This window comes from Mytilus edulis, chromosome 6 (genome assembly GCF_963676685.1).
Source record: "Mytilus edulis chromosome 6, xbMytEdul2.2, whole genome shotgun sequence".
Lineage (NCBI taxonomy): Eukaryota > Metazoa > Mollusca > Bivalvia > Mytilida > Mytilidae > Mytilus > Mytilus edulis.
The window spans coordinates 88,635,729-88,650,239 of NC_092349.1; the positions used below are offsets into that span (position 1 = coordinate 88,635,729).

At 34.4% G+C, this 14,511-nt stretch overlaps 1 protein-coding gene across 1 annotated transcript; it reads right to left on the reverse strand.

Moving 5' to 3' along the window:
• Positions 1 to 673: 673 nt before the first annotated feature.
• LOC139528815 (rac guanine nucleotide exchange factor JJ-like) lies at positions 674 to 13,537 on the reverse strand. The gene is made up of 2 exons (XM_071325021.1): positions 13,399 to 13,537; positions 674 to 1,980 (listed from the first exon to the last, which is right to left on the reverse strand). The coding sequence occupies exon 2, from the start codon at positions 1,899 to 1,901 to the stop codon at positions 924 to 926; it is 978 nt and encodes a 325-aa protein (XP_071181122.1). The 5' UTR covers positions 1,902 to 1,980; positions 13,399 to 13,537; the 3' UTR covers positions 674 to 923.
• Between the last annotated feature and the right edge of the window lie 974 nt (positions 13,538 to 14,511).

The following is a 14,511-nucleotide window of genomic DNA, read 5'->3' on the forward strand; positions in this document are numbered from 1 at the left end:
GGTGCAAGCATTTGTTTGTTTTCGACTTGTGGGTTTGGATGTCCCTCTAGTACCTTTCGCCTTTATTTTATCAATCATTGTCAATGGTTTTTCATAAACTCTTACGATAGTTACTTGAGTTATGAAAATATGTTGTATACTGTGTTTAAGTTCTTTCAAACTAAAATTAAGAGAGAAAAAAGTATGACATCCTCGCCTTTTACAACAACAAACCATCCTATCTGCTTACTGGTGAAGTACAAATAGTTATTTAGAAGTGTCTTTCATTACCGCGTGCTTACTTACTATTATCTTTTCAATAGATATCAATGAATTCGCATGGGACAACTATCCAACAGAGTTCAATTGAAGTGGATGTTAGCAACTATAGGCATCACTGCATGACCTTCAACAATGAAAAATCCATACCGTATAGGCGGCTATAAAAGGCCCCTTTTTAATTGATATCTCTTTGACTCAAATAATTCCCTGTTATTTCCTTGAATGCATGTTTTTATACATCATGAAAGCAACTACTTAGCAATTGCAACAAGATTTGTTTATACATTGTAGTATGCTAATGTAAATCAGATTTTCCTCATAAGTTTCAAAACACTAATACATACAAGATGCGAGACAACAAACACTAATACATACAAGATGCGAGGCAACACAAATATAACATATTTTGACAACACATTTTCATTGAATTTAATATTTTGAATGTATATTTTGGTATGCATTTGCATATATTTTTTGATTTGTATGTACAGACAATATAAAGTATATTTTGATAAATCTATGCTATCAGATATTGCAACACAACCGTAAAACCACAGGAATGATGATTTTTTTTTCATTTCAAGTTCAAGTATGATTCCACTATTAAATCATGTCAGTACAAATCTGTAGTCTGTACTGAAGTAAACGAAAGTTAGAAATTGTTATAAAATTGTACAACAACAATTATTTATATCATGTTCTCCTTGGAACGATTGTTCGTTATTAAAATTATATTGAGTTTCGTGTCTACTAGACGAACTTGAAGGAACATGATCCGTCGAATTATCTGCGTAGCTAGACCCACGTCCATATGCCTGATACGGGCTATCTGTTCTCATCGTCCGTGTATTGGTGGAATTGGTGTAGTCATGTCTGTTGTCGATATTCGACGAGTCATCTCTATAGCTACCGAAATAGTTGCTTCGATTTTGAATTGTTGGACTCGAAACCCTATTTGTTTTAGTGTGAGTAGGACTTGGGACTGTGGGTAACCTCGGTGGCTGATATGTAGTGGTGCGACCATAATTTGATTGAAATTGACCCATATAGCTCTGGTCAACAGTATGCGGATTTTTTATTCTTTGTTCACTTCGATTTGAGTAGACACTTGACATGCTAGAACTGTTACTGAAAGACGTGTTTTGATGGTAAAGATTCGTAGTTTGGTTACTGACAGGATAAGAGGGACTTGTATTTCTCTGTGAAGACAAGACGCTACTTGTATTCAAATTATAGCTAGTTGGAGTAGATCGTCGATAGCTTGAATCTGGTCTTTTTGGTTTCCACGATCTCCATAACCGGCCGCCAGGTGTTCCACCCCGGACACGAATAGACGTTCCACCGTTTTCCGTTGTGAATTTGTTTCCATTTAAGTATGATGATACGGTCACGTCAATAGTTTCTAGGAAGCCAATTTCCTCTGCCTTTCGGAACACCCATAATCGTCGATTGTCCGATGTATACCATTTCCCGTACTTTTTCACCACAGTAATAGTAGGTATACTATTCACATTGCAATAGCCTTGTAATAATTCGTCTAAAGTTTCCCCTATATATGTATTTCCATGCATTGTGTAATCACCAAATCTGTTCATAATGGAATCTTGTGAGTAAAATATATCTGATGGTCTTAGCTCCATGTTGTGGTTTTAATCTCCAGTATTTTTCAACTCAGATTGTACTTTTTAGATTTTTTAACAAGTTGTATTTTCAAAGATACTGTAAAAGAAAATGGGATGTGTTAAAGGTGATCATGAATTCAGAGTTTACAGTTGAAAAGTAATAATGATAAAAGATTTGATTGTGTGTGTGTGTGTGTGTGTGTGTTTGTGTGTGTGACGTAATAATTGTAGTACAGGGCTGATATGTATAAAACCACTTAAGTTAAGATATCCAATCTTAGTACATTTACTAATCTATTTTAGGACATGTAGAAAAATCCGTCCGATCGGAACAAATCTTTACTTATTAAGTAGTTTTATGCATACATGTATAGGCCCGATGAACATTCTCAAATGCAATGGATTGAGAGGTGGAGCAACATAGGGTATCACACAAGGGTACGTGTCAAGTTTCTAGAACTAGAGGCTCTAAAGAGCCTGTGTCGCTCACCTTGGTCTATGTGAATATTAAACAATGGACACAGATGGATTCATGACAAAATTGTGTTTTGGTGATGGTGATGTGTTTGTAGATCTTACTTTACTAATCATTCTTGCTGCTTACAATTATCTCTATCTATAACAGTACTTTCTGTGGAAAATGTTATTGAAAATCTTCAAATTTTAAGAAAAATTGTTAAAAATTGACTATGAAGGGCAATAACTCCTTAGGGGGTCAATTGACTATTTTGGTCTTACTGACTTATTTTTAGTTCTTACTTTGTTGTTCATTATTGCTGTTTACAGTTTATCTCTATCTATAATGATATCAAGATAATAACAAAAAAACAGCAAAATTTCCTCAAAATTACCAATTCCGGGGCAGCAACCTAACAACCGATTATCCGATTCATCTGAAAATTCCAGGGCAGATAAATCTTGACCTGATCAACAATTTTACTTCCTGTCAGATTTGCTCTTAATGCTTTGGTTTTTGAGTTATAAGCCAAAAACTGCATTTTACCCCCATGTTCTTTTTTTAGCCATGGCGGCCATCTTGGTTTGTTGGCCGAGTTACCGGACACATATTTTAACTAGATACCCCAATGATGATTATGGCCAAGTTTGGTTAAATTTGGCCCAGCAGTTTCAGAGGAGAAGATTTTTCTAAGAGATTACTAAGATTTACGAAAAATGGTTAAAAAATGACTATAAAGGGCAATAACTCCAAAAGTGGTCAACTGACCATTTTGGTCAGGTTGACTTATTTGTAGATCTTACTTTGCTGAACATTATTGCTGTTTCCAGTTTCTCTCTATCTATAATAATATTCAAGATAATAACCAAAAACAGCAAAATTTCCTTAAAATTACCATTTCAGGTGCAGCAACCCAACAACGGAATGTCCGATTCATTTGAAAATTTCCGGGCAGATAGATCTTGACCTGATGAACAATTTTTATTGGTCAGATTTGCTCTAAATGCTTTTGTTTTTGAGTTATAAGCCAAAAACTGCATTTTACCCCTATGTTCTATTTTTAGCCATGGCGGCCATCTTGGTTGGTTGGGCGGGGCACCGGACACATTTTTTAAACTAAAAACCCCAATGATGATTATGGCCAAGTTTAGTTAAATTTGGCCCAGTAGTTTCAGAGGTGAAGATTTTTCTAAAAGATTACTAAGATTTACGAAAAATGGTTAAAAATTGACTATAAAGAGCAATAACTCCTATAGTGGTCAACTGACCATTTTGGTCAGGTTGACTTATTTGTAGATCTTACTTTGCTGAACATTATTGCTGTTTACAGTTTAACTCTATCTATAATAATATTCAAGATAATAACCAAAAACAGCAAAATTTCCTTAAAATTACCATTTCAGGGGCAGCAACCCAACAACGAAATGTCCGATTCATCTGAAAATTTCAGGGCAGATGGATCTTGACCTGATGAACAATATTACCCCTGTCAGATTTGCTCTAAATGCTTTGGTTTTTGAGTTATAAGCCAAAAACTGCATTTTACCCCCTATGTTCTATTTTTAGCCATGGCGGCCATCTTGGTTGGTTGGGCGGGGCACCGGACACATTTTTTAAACTAGATACCCCAATGATGATTGTGACCAAGTTTGGTTAAATTTGGCCCAGTAGTTTCAGAGGAGAATATTTTTGTAAAAGTTAACGCAGGAAGACAACGACGACAAAGGACGCCGGACGCCAAGTGATGAGAAAAGCTCACTTGGCCTTTCGGCCAGGTGAGCTAAAAATGAACTACAATGAAATCTATATCTATTTCATGTATATATATTTCATGTTAATATATATATAATATATGAAGCAGATAAAAAAATATACATATATATTTTTGTTTTATACTTTACTATACATAAGATTATCTTTATATAGAGGTTTAAAAAAACCCGCTACTAACTGTTAGTGGGAATACTGGTTCTACTCCTTTTTATTACTTCTTATCAACATCGCTAGCCTTTTATTTTATACCTACTTTATACGCAAAGGTTGCTTTTGAAAAAAAAGGACATGGCATATATTCTTTGCTTGTTAATAAATTCAAAACAGTTTCCGAAGGTACGTTCAAAAATAGGCCATCACTAATTACTGCATTAGATTTGACCATCTATAACCACCGTATCTATCCAAAACCAATGACTACTATATTTTACTAATACCTTGTGTCACCCAAGAAAGGATTTTATCGTCAATTTATACATTTTCCTTTTGCATGATCTTACTGCCTAATATTTTTAAATCATGGATATCCAAAAGTACGTGTGGTAACACCAACAATAAGTACTAGTTGTAACACAACAAAAGTACATGTGGAAACACTACCATTGAGTACTAGTTGTAAAACCACTAAGAGGTACATGGAGGTAACACCAACAATATGTACTAGTTGTAACACCACTAAGGAGTACATGGAGGTAACACCAACAATATATACTAGTTGTAACACCACTAAGGAGTATATGGAGGTAACACCAACAATATATACTAGTTGTAACACCACCAAGGAGTACATGGAGGTAACATCACCAATGAGTACTAGTTGTAACACAACCAAGGAGTAGGAGTACATGGAGGTAACATCACCAATGAGTACTAGTTGTAACACAACCAAGGAGTACATGGAGGTAACATCACCAATGAGTACTAGTTGTAACACAACCAAGGAGTACATGGAGGTAACATCACCAATGAGTACTAGTTGTAACACAACCTAGGAGTACATGGAGGTAACATCACAATGAGTACTAGTTGTAACACAACCTAGGAGTACATGGAGGTAACATCACCAATGAGTACTAGTTGTAACACAACCTAGGAGTACATGGAGGTAACATCACCAATGAGTACTAGTTGTAACACAACCAAGGAGTACATGGAGGTAACATCACCAATGAGTACTAGTTGTAACACAACCTAGGAGTACATGGAGGTAACATCACAATGAGTACTAGTTGTAACACAACCTAGGAGTACATGGAGGTAACATCACCAATGAGTACTAGTTATAACACCACCAAGGAGTACATGTGGTAACATCACCAATGAGTACTAGTTATAACACAACCAAGGAGTACATGGAGGTAACATCACCAATGAGTACTAGTTGTAACACAGCCAATGAGTGCATGGAGGTAACATCACCCATGAGTACTAGTTGTAACACAACCAAGGAGTACATGGAGGTAACATCACCAATGAGTACTAGTTGTAACACAACCAAGGAGTACATGGAGGTAACATCACCAATGAGTACTAGTTGTAACACAACCTAGGAGTACATGGAGGTAACATCACCAATGAGTACTAGTTGTAACACCACCAAGGAGTACATGGAGGTAACATCACAATGAGTACTAGTTGTAACACCACCAAGAAATACATGTGGGAACACCAATAATATAACTAGCTGTAACACAACCAAGGATAAAATTGAGAAAGGAAATGGGGAATGTGTCAAAGCGACAACAACCCGACCATATAGCAGACAACAGCCGAAGGCCACCAATGGGGCTTCAATGTAGCGAGAGTTATCGAGTACATGAGGTAACACCACCAATGAGTATATGTTGTAACACCAACAACGAGTACTTGTGGTAACACCACCAAGGAGTACATGTTGTAACACCAACAACGAGTACTTGTGGTAACACCACCAAGGAGTACATGTTGTAACACCAACAATGAGTACTTGTGGTAACACCACCAAGGAGTACATGTTGTAACACCAACAATGAGTACTTGTGGTAACACCACCAAGGAGTTCATGTTGTAACACCAACAATGAGTACTTGTGCTACATGTAGCACTACTAATGAGAACTTGTGGTAGCACCAACAATGAACACTTGTTCTAAATACACCAATGACTTCGTGCGGTTACATCACCAATGACTACTTGAGGAAACATCACCAATGACTTCGTGTCGTAATACCACCAAACAATTCTTCTAAAATTTTCTCTAATATTTACCACATTTATCCTTAAGGCTTACTAATAACAACTCCATGTTACCACTAATGATTACCACGGATAACAACCATGCGACTACCACGGTGAGCACAAGAAATGATTACCATTGGTACTCTAACCAATGACTTCTTTGGGGAACACCATCAGTGACTACCTATGACTAGTGAAATTTCCATCCCCAATGACTACCTTAATTGTTTTATTGGAAGAATTGTTTTTATAAAAACATATAAATAATTTATTTCTAGTATTCATGGTGGCCATTTTAGGAATGGATGAAGTTTTACACAGTAGAAGAGAAACACTATCATGAGATATTACCCCTGTCCTACATGTTAAAGAGTATACATGTACAATAGGTATACAAATAATATTGCTTGGCGAGGGATATCCCTTTATGATTCCTTCACCATATTTTGGATACAAATTTAAAGCAAAAACATTGCAATATCTTAACATTGGATAATGTTACAACACATTTATTGTTTTTTTTTTTTATCGTTTAGATATTGATTTAATCGACATTATGTTTGCATAGTCATAAACTGAGTTCTAGAACTATAAAGTTTATACAGCTTACAATACTTTGTGCGCTTTAGTTGATAGGTAGCCCAAATTCAATTCTTTATTAACCAAATGTTTTACACATATAGGTATAATTAAATATACTTAATAAAGATTTCAAAAATAGACGATCATGACAAAATTAAGCAATCTTTAACTGTTTTTGTAAAGTCGTGTGGATAAGACCAAGTGCACACCAATTAAGGAAATTAATGAAAATTTATCAAAATCTCTAACACTGAAAGAAAAAGTAATGAAATTGGGGCCCATCTCTCACTTCCATGAGTCGAGTAACGATCATGTATACTCATTTCTGACACAAAAAATAAACAGAAGTAAACCGACAGAGCCCGCCCTGTCGGTATAATGTTCAGCCTCTTTTTTTCATTTAAAGAAATTGAACTAATTTAGAAGTATTCCCCGTGTTCCGTTTGTAGTGTAAAGATTTCTGTTAAAAAAAACTAAACAATAGCAAGAATAGGTTATGTTGTAAAATTTTAAAATATTTCTGACCCATTAAATAAGTGTAGATTACAATAAAACAGTTGACATGCTTATCTATGTTAACCCAAATCTTTTATTTGCTTTTATAAATAAACACAAATCATTCTGAAAGCGAAAGTAAAAGTGAAATTAAAAGGACAAAGTTTCCTTCGTATAATCATACAGTATCCTATCAAATACATTTTACATACATCCTCGTAACTTAGTTTCTAAAAATAGTAGGAATATATCTATTTTCTTAAAATCTTTTCATCTTCTAAATCTTAGATCACATACTCTTTCATAGAAAAAAAGGATAACAACTTTTTATTTATCTTGTTTAAAAACAATATAAAAAAGCTACGTTTATTGTTTAGCGCTTATTTTTTTGTTTGTGTGTCAGTGTTGGGATGATAGCTATTCAACGGGACAAGTTATACTGAGAATAGCCAGGATAGGTTTTATGTTAGGAAAAACAAAGGATTTGTGTACATTTGCAAATTATGTAGAAAAGCAAATTAAGGCTAGAGTTAGATTTATATCACCTTTACACCGTAACATGCTTAGAAACTGGAATTAAGTTTAGTTAGTAGAACCCGCCAAGAACTTTATTTCAAGGCAGTATTTTCAGAGAATGATAAAACAGTGTTTTATTTTTATTTTACAGCTATAAAAATAAATGCTAAGATAATAATGTTAAATTGTCACATTGAAGTAATACCATGATAACTTTTTTGTCTGTCTGTTCTGTCTGTGAACCCCCCCCCCCTTCCTCCCTCTAACTGTAACATCATCACTTTGGTTACATAATCTCTGACTTGCTTAAATGACTACTAATGATACCGTTAAAATTGACTACCATAGTTAACACCTTCAATGGTTATCATAAATAATACCATCAATGGTTACAAAAGGTAACACCATCGAAAGTTACCATAAGTAACACCATCAATGGTTACCTTAGGTAGCACCATCAATGGTAACCTTAGGAATTATCAATGGTTACCTAATGTAACAACATCAATAATTCCATAATCAACACTATCAATGACAAATTAACCATACTTAAGTACACCAATGTCAACAATAGTTTACACATACAAGGACTGCTATGGATAACACCTCCGATGACTACCATGGTTAACAACTCCGATGACTACTTTTGTTAACACCTCCAATGACTACTATGGTTGACACCTCCGATGACTTCTTTTGTTAACACCTCCGATGACTACTATAGTTTCACCACCAATGACTACCATGTTTAACACCTCCGATGACTACTATAGTTTCACCACCAATGACTACCTTGGATAACACCTCCGATGACTTAAATGGTTAACACGTCTAATGACTAACATGATGAACACATCCGCTGACTTACACGGTAAACACATATAAGGACTAACATGGTTAACACATCCAATGACTTACATGGTAAACACATCCAATGACTACCATGGTAAACACATTTAATGACGTACATGGTTAACACATCCAATGACTAACATGGTTAACACATCTAATGACTAAAATAGTTAACACATATAATGACTAAAATAGTTAACACATATAATGTCTAATACCGTTAACACATCCAATGACTAACATAGTTAACACATCCAATGACTAACATGGTTAACACATTCAACGACTAACATGGTTTAACACATCTATAGACTTACATTGTTAACACATCCAATGACTTACATGATTAACACATCTAATTACTAACATAGTTAACACTTCCAATGACTACTATGGTTAACACAACCAATGACTTACACGGTTGTTAACACATCTAATGACTAACATGGTTGAAACATCCAATGAAATATATGGTTAACACATCCAATGACTTATATGGTTAACAAATCTAAAGACTAGCAAGGTTAACACACCCAAAGACTATAAAAAAGAAGATGTGGTATGATTGCCAATGAGACAACGTTCCACAAGAGACCAAATGACACAGAAAATAACAACTATAGGTCACCGTACGGCCTTCAACAATGAGCAAAGCCCATACCGCACAGTCAGCTATAAAAGGCCCCGAAATGACAATGTAAAACAATTCAAACGAGAAAACTAACGACCTAATTAATGTTAAAAAAATTAACGAAAAACAAATATGTAACACAGCAACAAACGACAACCACTGAATTACAGGCTCCTGACTTTGGACAGGCACATACATACAGAATGTGGCGGGGTTAAACATGTTAGCGAGATCCCAACCCTACCCCTAACCTGGGACAGTGGTGTTACAGTACAACATAAGAACGAACTATAAAAATCAGTTAGAAAAGGCTTAACTCGTCAGATGGATACAAATAGAAATACATCTAACAAAAACAAAGAGTGGACGTGGCCGGGTACTTGTACATCCCAACTACAAAAAGACACTAAGTTCAGATCTGAGAGTACTCACAGTTACTGACAGCTAGTTCAAAGCCAATAATAACTAATAAAAATTCATGCATCTAAGACTAAATTGTCAATCAGTACACATCTAACATCCAATGGATTTAGTGTAAAGACGTCATAAACAGTCAGAGAAACATATGACCTTGTGCAATGCCAAGATACAGGAATCGACAGATTGTAGATCCATGAAAGTGCATATGTATATAACAATTATATTTAGTTTGCTTTTAACATGTTAAATTTACTGATAACAAAAATCAATGTTAAAACCAATAAAACAATATTTAAAGATATAATTACAGCGTTGAATTAGGATAAGTTTATTTAAAGGATCGATAAGTTTACCAGGATCGTTTCTAAATTATCGGACACGGTACACAACATCTCCGTACTAATGACCACCATTATCAATATCAGCAAAGTCTTAAATGGAAAACATCATCAATGACCACCAAGGTTAACATCACCAATGATCACATGGTTAACATCATGACCAATGTCATAACAAAAGTTCAAAACCAAATCTTTATATCTATGGAAGTTTTAAGTAAGTATGTTTAACATGTTCAAGTGTCAACACAGATTTAACGTCATTTCTGTCCTTATATATATATTATCCCCCGGACTGAGTAGTAAAATTGTTGAATTTTGTTGTATGAGCAGTCCTGTTTGTTTGTGTGTGGTAGGGAGAGGGGACTGGTGTTTAGACTTATCAGTTAATAAACAATGATAATACTTTTATAAATATATATAGATTTTAATTAATTTAAATTTTCTATTCAACGGATTGGTAATATTTGTACATTTATATTTACCAATCATGTAGAAAAAAATATAAGGTTAGAGTCAGATATATATCAGCTTTATTCGGTAGCAGTCCTAAATGTCGTTGGTTCATGTCCGTCATAATTTTTTTTCATAAATTATTTCGCTCAGAACTTGACTATTAGTTTTCTCGAATATTTTTCTTCACATTTTTTCATGTTGGGTCCTCATATGGCCGACTATACGGAATGGGGTTTTCTCGTTGTTGAAGGGCGTACAGTTATCTTTAATTGTTTACCACAATTCGTCTGACTTTTTCAGTGGATAGGTGTTCATTCATTGGCCATTATACCACATCTTCTCAGTTTATCATAGAAACTGGATAAAGGTTGGATTTGCAGAAACTCTTCTAGAGCTTCTTTTCAAATTGGGTATTTTCAGAGATTGATTAAGGGAGCAACCATTTGATTTTTAGGGGGGGGGGGGGGCTAGGATGAAAAATGTTGTCCTGCACTTTTTTTATTGTAATATCTGTCCTGCATTTTTATTTTTCACTCTATTCGGTCCTGCCTATTTTTTATTAGTTTATCCTGACTTTTTTTTTGCAAAGTGTCTCATCCTACCTTTTTTTATTACTCAAAACTCCTGTTCTGCATTTTTTTCAAATTTTATCCTAGCAGTTTGCATAAGTCTCAATTCCGATAAAAGAAGCTTTCATTCTTTAAAATGAAAAAAATGAGGTCAGTTATTCATTTATATATACACATTACATGTACATGTGTATGACATTGCTTTTTGGTTCATTCGAAACATGCAAGCACATTCATCTTCATAACATGCAAACTCGATTCCGACCAGACAATTTTCAGTAAATCCAGTGTACAATATTGAAATTATCAGTACGCCTGTAAAATAAGAATTATACTAAGTCTGATTCTAACTATGTAGCTGTATAGAGTAGATTGATGTACTACAGCTTAATCTTATTCGATGAAATAATGAAAGTTTGTTTCCATACATGTACCATTTGAGTATGATTAAGTGGAACAGAAGGTCACTACCATGATTTCACAGAGCTTTTTAATGTATTGAGCTGAGAGTACGGTACCAATGATAAAACAACAAATTTATAAGTTAAAGTTGGCTATCACCATATCAGGCTTATTTTGAATATGACCACTCTTTTATGATTATGCATTAGGTATTTTTACGATATTCAAGCAAATTTTAAGGTTTATATGTAAGACTCAGATCGACGTCCGGTCTCTAATCGACGTCCGTTTCTCAAATCGACGTCCAAATCTGACGTCACAATAAAATATCGTTCCAAATCGACGGCCAATTTTATGCCTATTTAATCGACGTCCATTTTTTGGTTTCTCTAATCGACTTCCAATTTTTAGCTTCTTTAATCAACATCCGTTTTGGACACATAGTACAAAATTGACCAGAACCCACAGCAGCTGAAACCTTTAGAGCCTTAAACATATGTGTGACAAATAGGATCTATTTAAAAAAATGTGTGTTTTTTTAAAGATTTATTGCATACTAGACTAAATATGCAAACAGGTTGTGTTATAATTTTTTTTAAATTTTAGAGATTACATAAAAATTAGATGTGGTATAACATGAACAAAATGAACAATTTAAATAAGAAAATTAACGGTCTTATTTATAAAGAAAATATCTGAAAAACAAATATGATAGACACAAACCATCGAAAACCACTGCATTACAGGCTCATATAGATTATGTTAGGGTTAAGCATGTGTGTGAGCACTTAACCTAGAACAGTTTTGTAATAATGCATAGTGCCAATTTCTTGCGTACATGTTTTACTACAGGTGTAAAACTAAAAAAAATGTTGAAAAATATCTTACATAGTCCGAATTATAATACTAAAAAAACAACAATGGGCTGTACTTCCTTATTTTGTCTATTGTTGAAAATTGAATAATTTCCCTCTAGATATCGTTTGGTTTTCTTTGTCGTTAAGTTCCTTTCTCCTTCACATACACTCACAATGTACATGCATGTCATTTATTAACATGAATAGGAATGACAAACTACTATGTAGATTGATTCGATTAACTTTTTATCAAGATACACTTTAATATATGCATGATAACTATTTCGGGTTGAAAAAACATTATATGGAAAGTATGTATTAATGTTTGAACCCTACAAAACATGTACATGTATAAGCGTAAACAATTGATATAAAAAAGAAGATGTGGTATGAATGCCAATGAGACAACTCTCCACAAGAGACCAAAATGACGTAAATTAACAACTATAGGTCACCGTACGGCTTTCAATAATGAACAAAGCCCATAACGCATAGTCAGCTATAAAAGGCCCCGAAATGACAATGTAAAACAATTCAAACGAGAAAACTAACAGCCTTAGTTATGTCATTTATTGATATTGGACATCAATTTAAGACGACTACAATCGACTAAAATCAATCGGGTGTAGTTTTGGCAATACATGCCGTCACATTGGACGTAGATTAGAGTATCAAAGTATTGGACGTCGATTTGAGAATGTGACGTCAGATTTGGACGTCGATTTGAGAAACGGACGTCGATTTGAGGAAAGGACGTCGATTAGAGGCCGGACGTCGATCTGAGTCTAACACATATACAAGGGTAGGAATGCCCTTTATCGTGTGTATCGTTAAGGTTATTTTTACAAACACCTTACCGTCATTCGTCAAGTGGCGTACCCCAGTCCTACCCTCATATGTCTGGTGTAGCAGCTGTTGAACATGTTGAATGATGATACTAATTTACTTACTCAGTTAATCTTCTGTTTCAGCTTGTGGACACCAGCAAGTACCCGAACTATTTATTATCAAAAGTAACACATAGTTCGTCATTTTGCATAAGTAATAAGGAAGGAAATGCATTTCCAGAAAATCAGTTTATTTATAGCCGTGGAAGCTACCTTTACCCCTTTACACTTCTCATTGTCAATCGATATTAAGACAATATCACATGACGTAATGTATACTACTTTGTGAATGAACTGTAACGACTTATTAAGTATGTGCATTTTTTTAGTTGGATCATTTAATTGCTATGGTATTTAGATGCTTTGGGTTTTTGAGCTATTTATATCTACTTGGTGATCATGGTTATTAATTAAGTGTATGTTTACGTATATCAAAGAATGTAAGGATATGAAAGTGAAAGTACAAGTAGGTTATTGATAGAGACTTTATTATTATAACATTTTTATGTTATTAAAACAAGTGCATGATTTCTACATGTCCACCCCCTTACGGCTTCCGTATTCAAGACAATGCTCAAATTAATCGATCATATTTATTAAATAAAGCAATACTACTGCAATATAACAGTGTGTTTATCATACAAGAACTGCATTACATGCATTTAACTTCTGTTCAGCGATGCAGTCATTCAGTTTTTAAGACTGTTTGAAATCGATTTCCTCTTTTTCATGTTTTTGGACGGTAATTTTCCTTTGGTCCGTTAAATTTCTTACGATGTTTTTATTTCACAACCTGATGTCCATGCCTGTTGCGAGGGTTCTATGTAACGTAATTAATCTGATGTCCATGCCTGTTGCTAGGGTTCTATGTAACGTAATTAATGTATATCTGTTAAGTTATCAAATTAGGAGTTTCGATACCACAGATTGGTTAAAACGTTTACTTAATTCTATCATAGATACAATTTCAAACGTGTGGTTTGGAAGTTTGACTGCACCGTACAGTCAAACTTCCAAACCAAATCTGAGTCGCACTTCCAGTACAATTGTCAGCAGTATATTTAGCATTGTTTAGGGAATTCTTGGGTTTTCACCGAAAATATCAAAGTCACAGTATGTACTGTAGAATAAATCTATCAAGTGAAACTAAGACGTTTTTATGTCAACAGAGAGGGA